The 20,855-nt window shown below is 44.2% G+C and overlaps 1 protein-coding gene across 4 annotated transcripts in view; it reads right to left on the reverse strand.

Moving 5' to 3' along the window:
- KLHL14 (kelch like family member 14) overlaps nucleotides 1-20,855 on the reverse strand; it is a 107,440-nt gene that overhangs the window by 30,738 nt on the left and 55,847 nt on the right. For all 4 annotated transcript variants that reach the window (XR_010989791.1, XM_068158765.1, XM_068158763.1 and 1 more), the window contains one exon: nucleotides 13,173-13,294. Coding sequence is in view for 3 of the 4 variants with exons in the window: in XM_068158765.1 (XP_068014866.1) it covers nucleotides 13,173-13,294 (122 nt within the window). In the remaining variant the exon portion in view is untranslated. The remainder of the gene's footprint in view (nucleotides 1-13,172; nucleotides 13,295-20,855) is intronic.

The following is a 20,855-nucleotide window of genomic DNA, read 5'->3' on the forward strand; positions in this document are numbered from 1 at the left end:
GCTACCTCTACAGCCTTGCTTCTGCAAAGAGAAGTTTTCTATACAAAAACACCTTCTCCTGGAACAGAAAGCTCAGCATTATTCAGACTCTTCTATCATTTCAAGACGCATCTTCACTCCTGCTGAACACTACTGGTCTGTGCCATGAAAAGCCAGAGGACTTTTCCTCCAAGGCATCAAGCATTCTCTCTGAGGACAATGAATTATTTTCCTCTGTTGAAAGTTTCAAATAAAAGCCCTCAAGTGACAGCAACTTCTTCAGGTGGGCACCAGCACTGAGCAGAAATGTCTTTGCCTGGCAGCTCTGCCTCTCTGAGAGGAAGCCAGGCTGTTAAACCCAAGCAGCTGGAGTGAAGCCAAATCATGGCTTCAGGAAAAGGGACGCTGTGTCAGGGCTTTATTGCTGTTGTAAATCTTTGCAGTTAAGAAAAATCAAACTTCTGAGCACTGAAATGATCATTTCCTGGAGCCATGCTGGAGACAGCCCAAGAGCTGACAGGAGGACAGTGGCTCCAACCTCGCTGGGTGAAATGCGCCCAGTATAGAAAGGCCCTGAAACACCCTGCACATTAACAAGATTTAAGTTGGAGTCTTGAGCGCTGCGTAAACCCTGACATGAGACACCTCTGCCCTGGATGTATCTGTCTTTCCTGGAGCTGAAGTGAATGGGATCCAGGAAATGCCCAGCTGACTCCAGCAGTTGTCACTCTGTTGAACAGAGCAAGTTTAAATGAGCTCAGGCAGACATCAGTGGTAATGCAGATGGGAGACAAGGACTGCAAGCAGACTAGCCAGAAGGCAGGGATCTGGACACCACAGACCATCCAGCTCTGTGCTACTGGCTGCTGGAGTACTTAAAGTAATTGTAGTTCTCTGGAGAGAGTATATAGATAAACTGTGTCCTATGTTAATGCACCATCATATAGAGCTGTTTGCAGGCAGCAGTTAGTAAAGTATTTAAGCATGTATTTAAACACACTGCTGAACATCAGTGTGATTAACACTCTGCTGAATTAGAGATATGATAAGAATACATTTTTCTGCTGGTGTAATTTTTTTATCACACACACTTCTAAGCTGGTCAGAAGGATTTTCTTTCAGTTTTGCATCCAGAAAATGAGTTCCTTTGGGAGTCAAATTCTGCCTTAGCTATGCCTGCACAATGCCTTCCACATGCATGAGGGAAGAAGACTGCTCCATGACCTTTAATTGCACTTTTTTCCTAGTCCTTAATGATTTGTCAAGGAAAACACCCAAGTGGTTCTTTCTTTCTGATCTGGCAGTTCTTATAACATTCCCTTCATGTCATTTGAATCAGCAAAAATAGCTTTTATATATGGTATACATGTTTGCTAAGGTTGTGCACACACCGCTGCTGGTGAGTACAGACATGAGCCACACACTCCTCTTTGGCACACAGAACTGGGGGGAGGGAGGGGAAGAGAAGCAGCATGGCTCTTACACCACTTACCATAGTAATTCTATTTCAAACTATTTTAGTGATTTCTAATAACAAGCCTCCCCACCCAAAAGTGATGCAAGGGCATCTCTCAGTTTTCCTTTCCTGCTTAACCCAGGGAAGAGCATTTCCCACCTCCTAGTTTCCAGTTCTTGAGTCAATCTTTCCTTTCCTTCCCTCCTCCCTTTCTCCCTCCCTCCCTTCCTTCTCTGTCCTTCCTTTCTTTCCTTCCCTTCCATTCTAAAAATGATCAGAACTCAAAGCCTTGGCCTACCCTTGTACATTAAGGTGCTGGTTATTTTTATGACTGCAGAACTGTTTCTTCACTTGCATTTATCTAGTTTTCACTCACAAGGAATCAAGCATGACTTAATAGTTGTAGCTGCAGCCAACCCAGATTTGAAGGCTTTTTTCCCCTTAAATTAAAGCTAAATCACACATATTAGATACATTATCTACTTGTAACAAAATGGGAAATTTTAAAGTGATACAGTCACAGATAATTTGTTACTGCAAAGGACAGGCTCACATCAGCCACTGGAAGCCCTGGGCGCTTGCTGAGCTCAGTGCCTGTGTGTAGGCCTACCCAGGTTCAGAGGTAACAAATACTCACACCATGGAAAGGATCTCAGTGCCCTTTCACTGTCCCTCACACCTCTCAGCAGCTCCCCAGGAGCCTGAGTGGGGTTTTCTTTTGCCAAACAAGTGGGGTGCTGGGCTTGCTCCCACACCTCAGCCCTCAAACACAGATCACAAGGGTGCAGATTAGCGCAGGGCACTGCAGCTGGAAACCAACCAGCCTCTCCATGCCAAAAGTGCAGCTCAGCTTACCTCACACACTGATTCCTGCAGGCACTACAGACAAGAACACCCCATGGCAGGCTTTTCTCACTTGCCCCACTCCACCTGCTCAGGCCTTGCACCCTCAAGCACTGCTGTGAAGTGACTTACTGTGTTTGACACTGTGCTTGGTGTCCTGTTTTAAAGAGACTGCTCTGGGACAGCACAGAAGGAGGCCCTGGGGGAGGATCAGAGGCATCCTGCACTATGGCTGTGAGTCCCCCAGCATCAGAGCTGCAAGCTGAGTTGGGAGCTCCAGGTCTCAAGCCAAGGCCCCCAGGGAACCAGCACAGCAATTCTCCAGGGCAGCTCTTGGAGGGCTCAAAGTCACCCCTTTTTTTAACCCTTGTGGGGTGATATCTTCACAAGCAGAGTGGCTTGGGGTCATGGGGCTTCCTCATGCTACAGCTGCCTTTGTTGCTCCTGCTTGGCAAATACTATAGGACAGCACTTGTCTAGACTGATGGGAAGGCATATGTTAAAGTAATCAATTCATTTGCCCTAAAAGACTGAGGCCAGGATTAGTACCTTTGCTAGTGCTCAGTCTGATCTTAGGCAATGGGATTTCCACTATCTCCCATGGGAGATTATTCCACAACCTAATAGATCTCAATGTCAGGAAGTTTTTTCCTGATATTCAGCCATAATTCATATCTATGAATTATGAGCTACTGTCGACATCACACCCATTGAGGCATTCCTAGAGCCTGCTTCATTTAAAATTATATGCTCTAGTTGTGCAGGGTTTCTGTGTACTAGGGCAAAATGCTTTTTCTGCAGGTTAATTCATTACTATTCAATTTGCTAACACCTTTTTTTTTTCCCCCTTGGTGTGAACAGTGGTTCTGCAGTTGCATACCCTATAGTAGCACAATCCCCATTTGGGAGTGGAATCACAATATATAAACATGACAAAACAACACACCAAAGGCCGTCCCTGTAAAGACATATTAGTCTGCTCCTGCAGATACTCCTGCACTCAGTGAAATGAAAGCAGTAGCTCATACAACACCTGGTATGAGACTGAAAGCTTAGGAAAAATCCCTCTCAGGTCCATAATAAATTTTGCTCCTGTCTTAAAGAGAGGGAAGGAACAGGAGTAGGTGGGGGCTGAGCAGGGAAGGGGGAAGGGATAGGGAAGGAAAAGGAGAAAGGAACTTAATCAAGCTGTGAGAAAACAGAGGAAAATTGAACAGAGAATGACTTCTTACAAACAATGAGCTGCTGCAACACAGCAAGGACATACAACAGCAAATCAAGTTGAGGATGCAAAATGTGCACCTCTTGTGAGTAACAGCACTTAACAAAACAGAGAAAGCCAAGGCAGGCTCCTGAAAGCTGTACTGCAAATAACTGTGTACAAAACACTTCTTGGGAGGAAACTGCCCTTTGGTTTAGGAACATTTGAAAGGAGAAGAATCTGTAAACTGGGTATCAATTTCTGAAAGAAGTCTGAGGACTTCCATGAGAGTTTTTTCTGATTATGTCTTGCACAGCTAGAGGTGTTCTGCCATCTTGTTTGCAGCCCATCTGTACATAAACTGTCAGCTCAGATGCTGAAAGAAGGGAATGCTTTCTAAGGCAAGCAACTAGAACCACACCAGAGCTCACTTCCATCTCCATGCATGCCTAGCTCTCATTAATGCTACACAAATCTCAGAGTAGGTAAGGTGTAAAAAAATTACTCTTCATGGCATTTCTCTTTCTCACTCCTAAATTCTCACTTCTCTGAAGTGTTGTGGCTTATTGGCTATGTCTGACCACACAACTCCTAAATCCAGGCTTAAAGTTGGACAGTTGCACTGATCAGTCACCTTCTCTGTGTCTGAATCTCTCTTCTGCTATGACTTGAATTTTCCTGGGTTGGAACCTTCCAAAAGGGACCAAATATAAGAAGTGAATCTAAAAGCAGCTTCTAATGCAATAGGAGTATTTACATCTGAGCACATGCACGTGAGTACAGGCACTTGCACAACTTCTACATACATTCACCACATTTACTATCTCTCTCTAGGGGGTAATGTCAAGACTTCTGCCTTAGCAATATGCTAATGCTGGCTCAAGCTTTCCAGTGCAGTGCTGAAACCATCCTCCACACAGCACTGAAGCAGAAGCTGCAGCATCCCCAACTGCTGGATAAATGGAGTAAGGGAGATGAAATGTATCAGGGCTGCCAAGAAGTGTTCATCCACATGTATTTTTGACTAACATAAGGTGTGTACTATTCTCACAAATGACAAAAGAAGGGGAAAGAAATTACAATTGGCATATGTCAAGACACTTAACTTGCCCATCCCACCTGACTTACTTTGTGTGAACATCTTTTACTCAGTCACCAACTGACTGGGGGTAAACTGAAGGAGGAAATCTTTGCTTCTAGCACACTATCATTCTTCTAAGAAAGCAGAAGTTGTACAGTGGGTGAATTTCTTTATTTGAAAGATGTAACATTTCCAAAGGCACAGTGTGTGCTAGGCACCCAGTGGTACCTAAACTGGCATTTATGCCTTTCAAGATGTCTCTCAAGACTCCCCAGTGCGAGTTCATAAACACTGTCTGTTCTGTAAGTAACCAGCTTGGATGAGAGAAAACTGGATAAAACACCCCCACACATGAAGGACTGAGAAACCCTTACTGACTCCAAAGCCTTTTCAGAAGAGCAGAGGAAGGACTTGGCATTATTTGCCCAGGAAGTACAAAGTGTCATCCTGCACAGGAAAGGCTGACACAACTGAGTGTCACAAAATTGCCAAAGAAAACAAGAGAGAAAGAAACGGAACTTATTGCAGCAGAAATCAAGTGAGCTGGGGAGTGGAGTGACCCAGGTCCTCTGTTGCTGACTAGAATATGAAGCAAACCATTCTACCTTCCTTCTACTTGACTCCCCTGGGGGTAAAATGCATAAATAAAGATAGTGAAAGAGTTTCTAGAACCAGCTGTGTCCCCAGGTACTGGCTGGCAGTCATAAAGTGTTGCTACTGAAGATGGAAGTCTGCTGTGCATGAGGCCAAACAGTTACAGAACATATTCAAGGGAAATCTAAAGTCAAAATAATAGCAATAGGAAGATGTACTCAGACCAGACCTCCTGCAGTGGAGAGTGCCTGGTGGAAATGAAAGCACAGCCAAGCTGGGGAAGGAAGGAGAAGGCAGGCTGCCTTTCTCAGAGCACTGAGGATGACAAGGTTACCTACTGCTTGTTATGATCAGCAAGACAGAGGAAGACAAATAAATAACAGCTCCTTGATATTGTGTGATTGCTGCTGGCATGAAGGAGTGAGATGGAGAAGGAAATCGAAGTGCCTGATTCATTGTTCGTCCTTACACATGGACAAACACAGCAGATATAAATATCCCAAGCTAAGGGCAGGAAGGCCAAGATAACTAAAATAAGACTAAGGTATAAATAGGAAAAGAAGCAACCAGAAATCCTGACTAACCTCTCCAGTTTAGTGACCTCTGGGACGTTTCTCTGTCTTTCCCATCCAAACATATCTCCTATATTATACTTTATACTGGACAATGGCTTTCACACTGGATTAGAACCCAAACTTCATGCAGTACCTAAGCCTAAATGTATTATTTCCCACACACGCATTTGCCACTGTTCAGATAGAATAGAATAGACCAGACCAGACCAGGTTGGAAGAGACCTTCATAATCATCGTGTCCAACCCATCATCCAACACCATCTAATCAACTAAACCATGCAACCAAGCACCCCATCAAGTCTCCTCCTGAACACTCCAATGGTGGTGACTCCAGCACCTCCCTGGACAGCCCATTCCAATGGGCAATCACTCTCTCTGTGTAAAACTTCTTCCTAACCTCCAACCTAAACCTCCCTTGGTGCAGCCTGAGACTGTGTCCTCTTGTTCTGGTGCTGGTTGCCTGGGAGAAGAGACCAACCTCTGCCTGTCTACAACCTCCCTTCAGGTAGTTGTAGAGAGCAATAAGGTCACCCCTGAGTCTCCTCCTCTCCAGGCTAAACAACCTCAGCTCCCTCAGTCTCCCCTCACAGGGCTGTGCTCCAAACCCCTCCCCAGCTTTGTTGCCCTTCTCTGGACACCTTCCAGCAACTCAACATCTTTCATAAACTGAGGGGCCCAGAACTGGACACAGGACTCAAGGTGTGGCCTAACCAGTGCAGTGTACAGGGGCAGAATGACCTCCCTGCTCCTGCTGGCCACACTGTTCCTGATGCAGGCCAGGATGCTCACTGAATCCCCTCCCTGGTTTACAAGCTGATGTGGTCTAAGGTGTGATGTGGTTCCTTAAACTAAGAAGTTTAAGGAATGCTACAGTTAGCCTTGTACTAAAAAAGTACAGCTATGAAGAGAGATCTGCTGCAGCTTCACATGGTTGGGAGGTGCCATGTAAGAGTTCAGTAATATTCCCAATATTTTATCATTTTTGTGCTTTAGATGAAAAGGAATTTTGCAGGAAGGAGGATCTGCTGTACACCCAGCAATCTGCATGACACCATTTCTCTCCTGCTCACCACTTCTAATCAGACAGATGGATACACTGCTAAGGGAAAAAAAATAAAATCAAAAAAAGCCCCCAACCTAAAACAATGACTGCATCATTTTTATTTATTTCTTGCATTCTCTGTTCATGTAGCAAGAAATTTAATTCCAGTTGGATCAGTCTCTTGTGGTAGGGTTTTTTTTTCCCCTTTCATTTAATATATGTTTTAAATGCTCAGAAGCATCATGACAGAAAAGCATGCATTTTTTTTTGTTGTTGTTGCCCTGGTTTATACCCATCATCCTTACTATTACAACAAGACAAAAGCATTAAAGTAAAATTAATCATGTCAAAAGATTTTTGAGCAAAAAACAAGGGAGACCATGCATAAAGCATCGCTTTGTCTAGTGTGAAGTCACGCTCTGATTAAAAACATATAATGAAAGTGAAAGTAATACATCATTGCCTTAGCAGTAGGGTTTTGGGGAGAGCTATGCAATTCTGAACAGACAAAAAGGAATCTTTATAGGCCCTGGATTTTGAAACTTGCCAAGGATTATAGAATAATTCTACCAAACAAAACATTGCTTCATGTCCTTAAAGTTTAATTAATCTTACACACTGCAGTTAAAAGGAACAACCACATGAGTTCCAGGACGCCGGCAGGACAATAGCTGACAATCAAACCAGAGCAGCAGTGGCTGGTTCTGAGCAGCGAGGCATGAGGTGGTGACACAGAGATTCCCCCACTGCCCCACAGTTATGAAGACTGTGAGATATCATGGAATAATGAAACTCCATTACCAGAGCAGAACTTTTGGTGCTACCGAGGACCCTAGAAAACACAACAGCTGCTCAATCGGTGTCACTGGGCAGTGGCAGCCTGTTGCTGCTATGTTTCATAGTTTCATAGTTTCATTCAGGGTTGGAAGGGTCCACAAGGATCATCTAGTTCCAACCCCACTGCCATGGGCAGGGACACCCCACACTAGATCAGGCTGGACAGAGCCTCATCCAGCCTGGCCTTAAACACCCCCAGGGACGGGGCCTCGACCACCTCCCTGGACAACCCATTCCAGGGTTTCACCACTCTCATGGTGAAGAACCTCCTCCTCACATCTAGCCTGAATCTCCCCACCTCCAGCTTCATTCCATTCCCCCTAGTCCTATCACTCCCTGAGATCCTGAGAAGTCCTTCCCCAGCCTTCCTGTAGGCCCCCTTCAGATACTGGAAGGCCAGAATTAGGTCACCTCAGAGCCTTCTCTTCTGCAGACTGAACAGCCCCAACTCCTTCACTCTGTCCTCATAGGAGAGGTGCTCCAGCCCTCTGCTTATCCTCCTGGCCCTTCTCTGGACACGTTCCAGCACCTCCACATCCCTCTTGTAATAGGGGCTCCAGAACTGGACACAGTACTCCAGGTGGGGTCTCACCAGGGCTGAGTAGAGGGGGAGGATCACCTCCCTCGACCTGCTAGCCACACTTCTCCTGATGCAGCCCAGGATCTGATTGGCTTTGCGGGCTGCAAGTGCGTAGGTAGTCCCAGTAAAAAATGTCCTGGTGTTTGTGCACCAGGCAAGCCTAAAAAGAAATCACAAAGGGATGATCTGCTCACTGTCCTTTGCCATACCGTCCATAAAAGCCTCTACACTTTGCTCAGACACAACTGTGCAATCACTAGTGTTTCAATTAGACAGCAATGTGCACATTATCAATCTCAGATGAGGACTGTGCCCACATTAAGTAAACTCAGGTGGCAGATAATGTTTGTAAAATCCTGCTTGCTTTTGCTTGTCATACCCTACCCCCCACCCCCCACCTTTACTCTATTCTTTGTTGCCAACACAGGAAAAATAGCTCTCTGAGAAATACCAGACAGGGGAAATGTACAGTTATACTAGACTGTGAAAAATCTACTGATCCTTTGAGCCATAGCATTCTTGCCTATAGATGATGACACTAAAAATTGGAAATGGGTGCATGCTTCCCCTTCTCTTCTGGATCTATGAACAAGGCAAGTTGTTTTCCTGATACCTTTAGAATTACTCCCATTAGTACTGATGCATTTGGTGCTTTGGGTAGCCAGGCAGAGAGAGGTGGGCAGTATCCCCTGCCAATAGATCTAGTCTTGTCACAGGAGCAAAATGAGATTGCTCCTCTGCTGAGCTGTCATACTCGATAGCTTGTGCTGTTCCACCTGCCAGTGTCTTCATAGCTCCAGCTGCAGCACCACGGCTTACATGGAGTCAGTGGTTTCTGACGCTTCATCTTCTGTTCTTTATGCATCACACAAGGCAGGACACAGAGCCCTAAGTAACTGAGTGGCTGCAGCATCCATTCTCCACACTGAGAAGGAAAAAGACAACAGGCAAGCTGCTCACTCTCAAATGACTTTGTAGGCCCTGCTCAGTAACTTGTGGGGCTCCTCTCAGAGGATGCTTTGTATCCTCTCATCCATCTCCTCAACAGACTCAAAACTAACTGTTTGCGAGCTTCTTTCTCACCTTTGTTATCCCCAAATGCCACTAGCACAGAGATCAGAATACAAGTAATGTAAATGGGCATTAGAAGAGCAAGAGGAATTTCTTTGCACACTTTGGCTTGATTACTATGGATCACTTCGGCTTCTTGTTGGGGCATGCGGGAGTCTGCTGGAGGGCAAGGTTAAAGAAAAGGCTCTGTAAACACTTGTAAGTACAGGAGAAAAACAAATCCACCTGAAGAGATCATAAAATAGAACACACTCAAATATCAGACTACAAAGACCAAGACTCTTCTCATCACAACTTCCTGAGCAGGACACAGCATTTGCTGTGTCTCTATTCACTAGGGAGCTAAGTCCTCATCTGCCCTGATGAGTTGGGGGCAAACTGCAACCTCAGGACTGACAGCACTACCTAAACAAGTGAAACAACCTCCTTCCCTGCTGATCACACATCTTTGATAAGAATAAACAGACCAATTATTTTCCAGAACTGTGGACTGGGAGAAGGGTAAAAGGATCAAGAGTAAAGGAAAGAAATAAATGTGCTTCCTTCTAACTGCAAAACACACATGAAAAAAAGAGATAGAACAATGTCTTTGAATTCCCACACACCATAGATGTCATGATACATTATAGTATCATAGTATCATAGTCTCAGGTTTTATAGTATCATAGTTATCAGTCAGGGTTGGAAGGGACCACAAGGATCATCTAGTTCCAAGACCCCTGCCATGGGCAGGGACACCCCACACTACATCAGGCTGGCCAGAGCCTCAGCCAGCCTGGTCTTAAACACCTCCAGGGACGGCACCCCAACCACCTCCCTGGACAACCCATTCCAGGGTTTCACCACTCTCATGGTGAAGAACTTCCTCCTCACCTCCAGCCTGAATCTCCCCACCTCCAGCTTCATTCCATTCCCCCTAGTCCTATCACTACCTGAGATCCTGAGAAGTCCTTCCCCAGCCTTCCTGTAGGCCCCCTTCAGATACTGGAAGGCCACAATAAAGTCACCTTGGAGCCTTCTCTTCTCCAGACTGAACAGCCCCAGCTCCTTCAGTCTGTCCTCATAGGAGACGTGCTCCAGCCCTCTGATCATCCTTGTGGCCCTTAATACAACACCTTGACTGCACTATCACTGTGTTATCAGCTGATCAGTTTGTGGTCTTCCCTACAACTGCTCAGCCACAGTTCTTCAAGTCCCTGCACTCCTGTGCTGCAAAGCCCTTCAATGTTTTGTGGAAAGGACAGGGCAAAAGTTCTACTTCAACTTATTTCCATTTGCCATCCTCTCACACACTAAATTAGAAAATAAAGCAGGGGATACTTGAAACTCTTATTTCAACTTAAATATATATATATATATATACACACAAAAATAAAAATATTAGTGATATCATTTGGTGAGTAGCAATAATATTTGCTAAGTATTCATCCCTGTTAACATTTAGCCTTCTTCAGTGTGAAAAAATAAGCATCGTTCTCTGTGTTCATCAAACAATAGTCCAGGCCAAGAGGTAGGTTTTGTAAGAAGAGGATTACTCATGTCATGAGAGGGCTGTCTATTTGACAGCCATTGCCTTAGACAACACCAAGACACATCCTGGGACCTCCATGATTTCCAGTGGTAAGCTCCAAGTGCTTGAAGATGAGCTAGCCAGGATGGCAACAGATGCATGATCATCTTTGAACCACAGAACAGAAGGCTATATTAATAAGCAACATGGAAAGAGAAGTTTTGTTTACCAAGTGTTAGAGGTAACACAGAAAAGATAGTATTCTTTTGATAAAATTACATAAAATCAGTCAGAAACCTCTCTCAACAGCACTGCAGATGGTTATTCAAATACCAGTGACAGACTTAACTACAGCATGTAAGTACTGGGCCTCTGGATCCAGTTTCCCACAGCCTTCAAGCCAGCATCACAAGGTAAATAACCAAAAGTCTTACAAAATCTGACATACTACAGAGGTAAGATTCAGAATATAGGTTTTAACTTTAATTCAGTGGCCTGTGCAGATCTTGAAGCAAGAGATCCACTTCTCCATCCTCTCCTGGTGAGCCCTTGGGTTAGCCACAACAAATTCCAAACCCCTGACCACTTCTGCCTTAGGCAGTGTAGTTGATCTTTCACTGACTTACCATCTTCAGAATTTTCTCAGAGGTAGTACAAAGAGGTAGCATCCCTCTTTATTCCAAAAAATGTGAAGCATGGCTCCTTGTACAGATGCTGTAGACTTTTCTAAGGTACAGCTCACACAGCCTTTTGTAATGGCCATTCTTCTACAACACCTCCACTCTTAGTCCAGGGCATCTAGGCCAAGCAACCTTTATGCTGCAGCACTTTGAAAAAGGCTCCTCAGTTTTCCATGGGAGAAAGTAATTTGCAAAGGCATCACTTCAACTCCTGCATCATAGCAGGCTTTTTAATTCTTTTTATCCTAATCTGTGCACATATTAATGTGGATGGATCCCATTAAAGGGATGAAGAACAGAATTCTGTAAAGTGTATTTTACTGGGGGGAGGGGGCAAAAAGCAGGCCTATTAGGAAACCCAGGGTTTACCAGTTGTCCAGTTTTAGAAGTATGGCTTTGATTTATGGATCAAAAATGCTCATTTATTATTTTATCTATACTGCTTTGGGCAATTTTGACAGTTAAAATTTAGTTTTATTGACCAATGCAGCCAGTTTAGCCACAAGGGGACTAACGCACACACAGCCTGCTGCACTCAAGAAGCTATGATTTGATTCCACAGCCAAGTCAGACTGGGAATCACAGCCAACATAAGTTCCCAATCTTGGGGCTGGAGGAAAAATACTTCCTCTAAAACACAATCAACCTTTAAAAGAAGGTGGGACAGAATTTTGTGATAGGAGCCTCCGTGCACTATTGTACCTGGAGCACTGTGTCCAGTTCTGGAGCCCCTATTACAAGAGGGATGTGGAGGTGCTGGAACGTGTCCAGAGACGGGCCACAAGGATGAGCAGAGGGCTGGAGCACCTCTCCTATGAGGACAGACTGAAGGAGTTGGGGCTGTTCAGTCTGCAGAAGAGAAGGCTCTGAGGTGACCTAATTCTGGCCTTCCAGTATCTGAAGGGGGCCTACAGGAAGGCTGGGGAAGGACTTTTCAGGTAGTGATAGGACTAGGGGGAATGGAATGAAGCTGGAGGTGGGGAGATTCAGGCTAGATGTGAGGAGGAGGTTCTTCCCCATGAGAGTGGTGAAGCCCTGGAATGGGTTGTCCAGGGAGGTGGTCGAGGCCCCGTCCCTGGAGGCGTTTAAGAGCAGGCTGGATGAGGCTCTGGCCAGGCTGATCTAGTGTGGGGTGTCCCTGCCCATGGCAGGGGGGTTGGAACTAGATGATCCTTGTGGTCCCTTCCAACCCTGAATGATACTATGATACTGCAGCTGATCTATTCCACCAATACTCCTGTCAGCAATGGACGCAGAGCAGTGCAGTAGGAAACCTTGCTTTCATGATTGTGGACAACAGATAAAGCTGGAAGACGGAAATGAAAATGCAAAAGAGAATCAAAAGGTGTGCTCCAGCACTGTGGCTTACCAGGGATTTGAGGCTGAGCAAACCATCTCAAACACTGCCTTTTTTGTTTTCCCTCCACCAGATTTCACGCACATGTACATAAATATGCATGTATCCGTGTTGCAGTATGAAAGACTTACAAGTTCACTTAAAAAAAACTTACTGGAATGATTTTAAGCCAATGTTAATTTAGGCCTATCCTATTATAAAATTAGCATCTTCTGCAATCTCAATTTATTGCTCCATTGTGAAGCCCCTTGTGACACATAAACAAACCTCTGAAGAGAAACAAATCAATAAAGTGTCTAATTTGATTAACCACGTTTTTAAATTCATCAAGACAAACTGTACAAAAAAAAACAATAAGCCACTTACTTGTCAGGATTTTCCACGTCTTCTTTTCATCATCATAATACTGAACCAAATTGCTAGGTAGCCGGTCGGGGCCGGGAGGCAATCCTCCAACAAGTAACAGCATTTTCTTATTGGAACGAATTCTTCACCCAAAACAAGAAGAAAGATGAACAACCACATTACCAAGGAGTATTTTCAGTGGCAACAAAATCATAACCATCAAAAGAATGTTCACTGCTTGCAGTTTTCTATTTCATTTTTTTGTGTTCCTATCCCCAATCATGTCTCAACAGTTTTTTGAGCCAAGCAGAAAAATGATCAGAAAAGCTGCATATCTCTCTGCTCATGGAATAATAAGCTTCCTTTATGCAATTTGTTAGAGGTTCATTCTAGAACGACCTTTTTCTTATATTATCCCTTTAAATCATCACTCTTTACAGCTGAATACACATGAAATGCTCTGGAGTTGTACTAAGGTTAAGCATTAAAGTTGCATGTCAAAAATCGTATTAGTCAAAATCATTATTATAAGCCATTCTACACTCAAAGAACCTTGAAAAAATTAAGGTTATGCAGAGAGTTTGTGAGCCAACTCTTTAATCACACACTGAACTTCAGATATGTAGTTTAGTACAATTAGCAGCACCAGGCTAATGGTTATGGGTTAAATGGTACTTACAAGCACTTTTGTTTGTTTAATTTAGTCCAGACTCTTGCTTTCACTCTCCCCCCCGGCTCCCCCCTTCCCTTTGCTCTCCCCCTGTGCACCACTGGCTATAGCAACACCAATTGGTAAAAATGAGACTGTGATGTTGTTGTGAGCCTCCCCAGAGTGGAGCCCTGCCAATGCTTGCCACTGATCCAGCGGCATGAACCTGCTCAACTGTGCAAAGTCACTCTAATTCCCTCCCTCTGTTTTTCTACCTTCTCCCCCAGGGGGTAACCACTGAAAGGAGTGACTACCCACCCATCAAGAGCTGGCAATTCGCTGCTATTAACCGTGACCGTGATTCCCAATCTGCCTGGCAGTTCTTAAGAACAGGACTGCAATGTCTCATATGCAGTAAAAGCGGTTAGCTGCACCCTGGCCTCCGACGCTCCACCTGATGAATGTACGATTTCTTTGCAACATTAAGGGATTTAGCACAATTGGAAGTGAAAAGGGGAGGGGAGGCCCAGACCCCCAGATGAGCCCTGATGCTTTAATAGTCACTTGGCACATAATTGAACTTTCATCAGTGATACCAAGCTTGGGTGTGGTAACACTGGAACAAAGGTGTGTGCTCAGAGCGTTCCTGTTAACAGGAGGAAGGTGACACAGCCCAGAAACCCTGCATTGCTGCAAATGGATGTGCAGGGGGACCACGCACTTGATGGAAAGCACCCTTGCCCAACACCAACGCTTTTCCAAGCACAACGGCATCACTGTAGCAATCTGCATGTCAGTCTGCAGCAAACACTCCCACCCAAGAAAGGAACACAATGCCATGAACCAAAGCTCATTACCATGACCGCATGCAGCGAGGTCCAGCCACCACCCAGGACCTCAGCAGTGCACTCTGGCAGCAGGTGCTGCACCACACCGGTGACTTAGCTCCAAGTACTACCTAAAATGTGGGCTGAGGACCCACCCATTTAAATCTGTATGAGGACTGCATCATTTTTTGAGGAGACTGGGCAAAATGAGCTGGGTTGTGCTGTAGACACACATTGCCCAAAAAGAACTTCCTTCAGGAAGGGAGCAGGCAGCTAATCCACATGATGCTGAGGACTCAAATATTTCACATGGCTATCCAGAAGACAACTACAATCTGTAGATATAATCTATCATAACAATGGCCAGGGAATTATCTGGCAGACGGTCTGGTTTGTTCTAAAATGGATTTCGGGCTCAGGGAAGGTCCTGAATTGACAGTGGAGGAAATGAAACCCTCACTGCAGGGGCTGAGCTACACCGCAGGGGCAGTGATACTGTCCAACGCTGTTCTACCCCCTTGCTCTACTCCTGATTTGGGAGAAGCTCTTGCAGTTCTTCAGTCTTTCTGACAACACAGCCCTTGCCCTCTGCACTGAACCTGCTGTGTGCTGTCAAATGATGACTGTTACCTGCCAACCAGCCTGTGTCTGTGCAGGGTACGAGGAGCAGTCTCGTGATGACTGCCGGCACAGACTCCACTCAGTAAGACCATGCCCCGGGGAAAGCTTCAGTAGGCATTACCAGCATCTTGAAACATTCAATCTCCACAGAAAAGTTTTTAATGAGAGAACATTTGGTAAAAACTATGCAACACAGGAGTATGATAAACTACTTTTGGCATGAGTTAGGGATGACTGCACACGTAACAAGTGGCAGAGCAAAGCAGAGCCATAAGTCAGTTATGCATGGCCATCCCTAACGATACAGAATAAATTGTTTATTCCATCCCTCCTGTGTTCTATGGTATATCACAATCAACTCCCTGTGTACTGTGGAATTCAGAATGCCCTTGCAAGGTTTACTTGATAAAGGAGTTTATTTTGATTTCCATCTTTCATCTGTAAAACTCCCTTCTAACTCCGAATCCCTCTGAAAAACCAATGAATGGGCAAGACTCAGTAGCTAAGGTGAAGAATGAAATGTCAGATGTAACTCTGAGTTTCCAGACTTTGGCAGCTGCAACTATCCTTAACATTACTTTTTCAGCCAAACAAGCAGAGAAGCTACTGCTTGAGAAGCAGCAGCACTGCTCTGTGGGAATGTTTAAGAAATATTTAGTATTTTCACATTTAAAATGGGAAGTAGCATGAAGAGAAGTCCTTGATGGAAGTCTGAAAAGGTAACAGCCAGCAGAGTCTCTACTAAAAGCACAAGGAACTCCCACATGGCAAGGAAGAGATGGGTTCTTATGGTCAAAGTATCTATTTCATCTATACTGAGAGCTCTTCCAGTGAAACAAATAACTATAATACAGTGACTAAAGATACAGATGTCTTAAACTGATGTGCTTTCCTGGACTCAATTCAGCTTTTTCAGTTTTGGTCTGAATTGCCACATTTTAGGTTTCATGAAAACATCATCTTTATCACATTATATTTGTACTTCACATTGTATTGAGTAGTGCTGTTAAAATGCATTCTAAAACATGAAAGAGAAGGGAATGATCACCACCTACATGAAGAATAATTTTCCAAACACAGCAAAAACAGGATTAAAAAAAATACATCTAGTAGCAAGATAAAGTTTCTCCCTTTCTTGCATTATGTTGGCTATTTGGCTAACTCAAGGGTACCATGTGAGGCCCCTCAATTTAAGAAGGACATTGAGACTCTTGAATGTGTCCAGAGAAGGGCAATGAGGCTGGGGAGAGGCCTTAAGCACAAGCTCTATGAGGAGAAGCTGAGGGAGCTGGGGTTGTTTAGCCTGGAGAAGAGGAGGCTCAGGGGAGACCTTCTTGCTGTCTACAACTCCCTGAAGAGAGGTTGTAGCCAGGTGGGGGGTGGTCTCTTCTCCCAGGCAACCAGCACCACAACAAGAGGACACAGGGGAAGTTTAGGCTGGAGGTGAGGAGAAAGTTCTTCACAGAGAGAGTTGTTAGCCATTGGAATGTGCTGCCCAGGGAGGTGGTGGAGTCACCATCCCTGGAGGCGTTCAGGCGGGGATTGGATGTGGCACTTGGTGCCATGGTTTAGTCATGAGGTCTGTGGTGACAGGTTGGACTTGATGATCTTTGAGGTCTCTTCCAGCCTTGGTGATTCTGTGATTTCACAATGCAGCTATGGAGTTCATAGTGGCCCTAAGCAAGGCTGTTATGATCATCTTGTATTCAATTAACAGTAGCAGGTCCTGGTCAACAATAACATTAACCATGACCAGGCAGTCTGATGACATGAAAGAAGCTGAGCTATATTTATCCATACCTTATCCTAAAAGCATTCCTTATGCCCAAAATCCCAAACTCTGGTTCTTCTTGATGAACACCCACGTGTTGTTATTATTCTGCACACACTCGGCAATTTCTGTTCTGCAAAGATTTTAAAACACTTAATTCACTTTAATTAAGTTCCTGGGTACCCCATGTGGTGTGAAATTTATTTTGTCTCCTCACAAGACTGGAAAGTAAAGTATATTTTGAAGACAGTATTTTCAACCTTTGATCATTTCCTTCAGGAATTGGAGAGCTCATGTAAGTGGCTTCATTCTCAGAGATGCTGAGTACCTAAACCCTACTCACTCCTCAAGCAGCAGCATGCTCACCAGCTCTAAAACTCAGGTCACCAGCTCATAGTCTTAACTACCCGTGAATACGCAAGGCAAAACACTAAGCCCAAAAGGGTTTAATCAACTCACAAGGAATCAGCAAAAAAGACAGTAACAGAGCTCAGTCCTCCTGACAACCACTCCCACTCAAAGCTCTTTTGCAACCTTGACAGCCTCATGTTAATGTAAAACGCATGAATGAGAAATACTCTTCTTGTACATTGTTTTCTTTATTAGCATATCCATCAATCTCCTGTGATGGCTTTGCCTTATCTGGGCCAGTAGCAGAAGTTCATTCTACCAAAGCTGGCAAGAAACCAGCCCCAACGACAACAGGTTTGCTCCAGGCTCTTCCAGTTTTTAAACAATGCAGTAAAGCAAATAAAGGGAAAGATAACAATGATGGAGTGGCAATCCTGTGGTTCTTAAAGCATTTGGTGTAGTGTTACACACACAGGAAAGAAAATGGCATCTTAGACAATATTGGTGATGGTGACAATCAATGAGAAAAACCCCCCAAACTAACAGAAAGACCTTACAACTAGGCTTACCTCTTAACTCAGGGCTATAAAATAAGCAAAAACCTGGATCACTAATTCTCTTTTAATAGAGGCTATCACTATGGCTTTCAGTACTGAGCGAGGCAGGTGGTTCTTTAGACCAGAGACCTCACAGACACGCAATGGTTGCTCCTGCTCAAGCACTGACCTTAAACACAGCAGAGCCAAATCCAGCTTCAGTTATTTGCTCACTGAACTCAGGGGCAAATAATGTCAGCCACAAAACCAGCTCAGATCCAGCAAGAGCAGGTGAATGGAGAGGGAATTTTACTTACATCCACAAATCTTATTATATTAAAGAAGCTGAGTAACTGGAAGCTAACATATAGTGACACTGTCAACAGAACAAGTTATAACCTCCGAGCTGCAGTTTGCAGTGGGAGCAAAATGCTGCAGTGAGGTTTAGATACTAACCTCAAGGTAAAGAAATAAATGCACTGCCCCAGTCAGCATTTCAGCTACAGACCTTTTGCTTGATAACTAAAAGTACATCTGATCTTCAGCACACCTGGATGGTCCTTCGCAACCTTTTTCTCCTCAAAGATATCTGAAGGAGTGTTGTGTCCCACAAAAATGTAGAAGAGAGACTAGCTGCAGTCTGCAAATCTGAACTGATGCTGCAGGCATCCATCTGCCTGTGATTGAAAGAATTGTCTTCACAGAATTACAGAATGTTAGGGGTTGGAAAAGACCTCAAAAGGTCATTGAGTCCAACCCCCCTTGCCAGAGCAGGATCACCTAGGGTAGGTCACACAGGAACACATCCAGGTGGGTTTTGAATGTCTCCAGAGAAAGAGACTCCACAATTTCTCTGGACAGCCTGCCCCAGGGCTCTGTCACCTTCACAGAGAAAAAGTTTTTCCTTATGTTCATGTGGAACCTCCTCTGCTCCAGCTTGCTCCCATTGCCCCTTGTTCTATCACTGGACATCACTGAGCAGAGCCTGGCTCCATCCTCCCACCATTGCCCTTCACATCTTTATAAACATGAATGAGGTCACCCCTCAGTCTCCTCCAAAGAGATTCAGCTCCCTCAACCTTTCCTCATAAGGGAGATGTTCCACTGCCTCCAGCATCTTTGTGGCTCTGCACCAAACTCTCTTTCTGCCACCACAGAACATGTGATGCAATCTTTGACAATTATCTTCCCTGTTCCTAGATAGGCATTTCAGTGCAGCAGAAGTGTCATATGAAAACTGCTTATTTCAGTGGATTTTGGCTTCCACAGTTGACTGCAAAGATAGCCATGATTAGCAACATGTGTCTAATGGAGAGAAAATATCATTATCCAGCAGTTTAACTATGAACTTGATGAAAGCTGCAAGATAAAAACGTAGAATTTATTTTGGACACAGAAATTTCACAAGGTTTTGTTATCAAATGAAATTAATTCATGAACATCACAACCCATAGGTGAAGGGGCAGCCAGGATCTCTTCCTAACCCTACAACACTGCCAGGGGAAGGAACTGAGCTCTCACAGACACCAGACCTAATCTTGCATATCAGAATTCTGCTGGACCTCTGGCCCACCAGGAATTATCTTTCTCCTTATTTGCAAAGTACAAGCCTGAAAGAGTATTTAGATTTTGTCAAAACCCAAAGCATGCTGAGGTCTCTTGTAGGTTATGACCAAGAAACTATTTAGTTCTTGGGTTCAAATTACGCTGAACACATAACTACTTCTTTCTGAACAGATTATTTCTGATTCTCCCAAGGCACACCTATGGCCCAAGACACACTTGAGAGTATGTGAAAAACTTTCTATTAATATTGTATCTGAAAACCAGACTTATTCACTTCAGTGTCATGAAGATTCCAGTTTTCACCTTTTCATTCTCAATGTGGGCATGCTTAGCAGGAGGCCCCGAGTACAAGTTTTAATCGCAGCAGAGCTCATCGTCGCGTTCAGTGAAGAGGTTCAGTGATGCCCAAGAGACAGCTGCTCTCCTGCTCACTTAATTCATGCTGCTGACCACTGACAAGACTGAATTTTAGGAACAGAAATACTAAGTTGGGAATTATGTGCTGCAGACATTGATTGTTGGTGTTGTCCTCTGAATCTAGGAGGTGGTGTTCGCTCCTTGTGTTTTGTTTGTTTGGGCTTTGTCAGATGGCTATTTGTGTTTGGTTGGTTGTTAAATAAATGCACAGAAAAAAACAGAAGAGTCACTGTTTGCTTCAACAGCAATGTTCCCTTTTTGTATCTATCTAAGGGTAAACAAGTGTTTTCTCTGACAGGCCACACTGAGCTGCTGCAAAGTTACCTGATAAAGCTTCCTTTATTTCCACAGCCGCAAGACGGTTTTTCATCTCCTGTATTAAAGTAACTTACATCTGTTTGGAGCTCCAAATATTCTGTTTTTCTTTATGGGTCAAATGCCACTGCCATTACCAGTTGAGAATAGTCTCTAAATAAATCTTGAAGAATTAGGGAATACTTTTAGCTAGAAGGTATTTAAAGTAAATATCCCTTCCTTCTGGGATAAGAGCCTCTGAACTAAGAGGCAGCTTCAGGGTGGGTAACTATTCTGGATGAGTGACATCTACCATCAGCATCCCTTTGGGAAGAACACATAGGGATGTCCTTCTCATCTTTGTCTCTTTGTACTAGCAGATTATTCTTCATGTTGACAGGACACTAGTACAGTTCCCCAGGAAGATGCTTAGTAGCTTTCCCATATGGAGTACTGCCAAAGTTGCTGTACTCACACACAACACCACTGCTCCTTGTAGTTTGATAGGCTGTCAGAATTGTGCTGCCTTTGTGAGACCATCAATAGCACCTCTATAGAGGCAACACCTACACAAATGTATCATTTCCACACAACTCTAAATTCACCAAAATCTGAAGGCTAAAGATACTTACTAGCCACAAAGGGAGTATCTGAAGCACTGGGGGGGATTTG

This window comes from Melanerpes formicivorus, unplaced genomic scaffold (genome assembly GCF_026170545.1).
Source record: "Melanerpes formicivorus ecotype bairdi unplaced genomic scaffold, bMelFor1.0.p_v2 SCAF_42, whole genome shotgun sequence".
Classification (NCBI taxonomy): domain Eukaryota; kingdom Metazoa; phylum Chordata; class Aves; order Piciformes; family Picidae; genus Melanerpes; species Melanerpes formicivorus.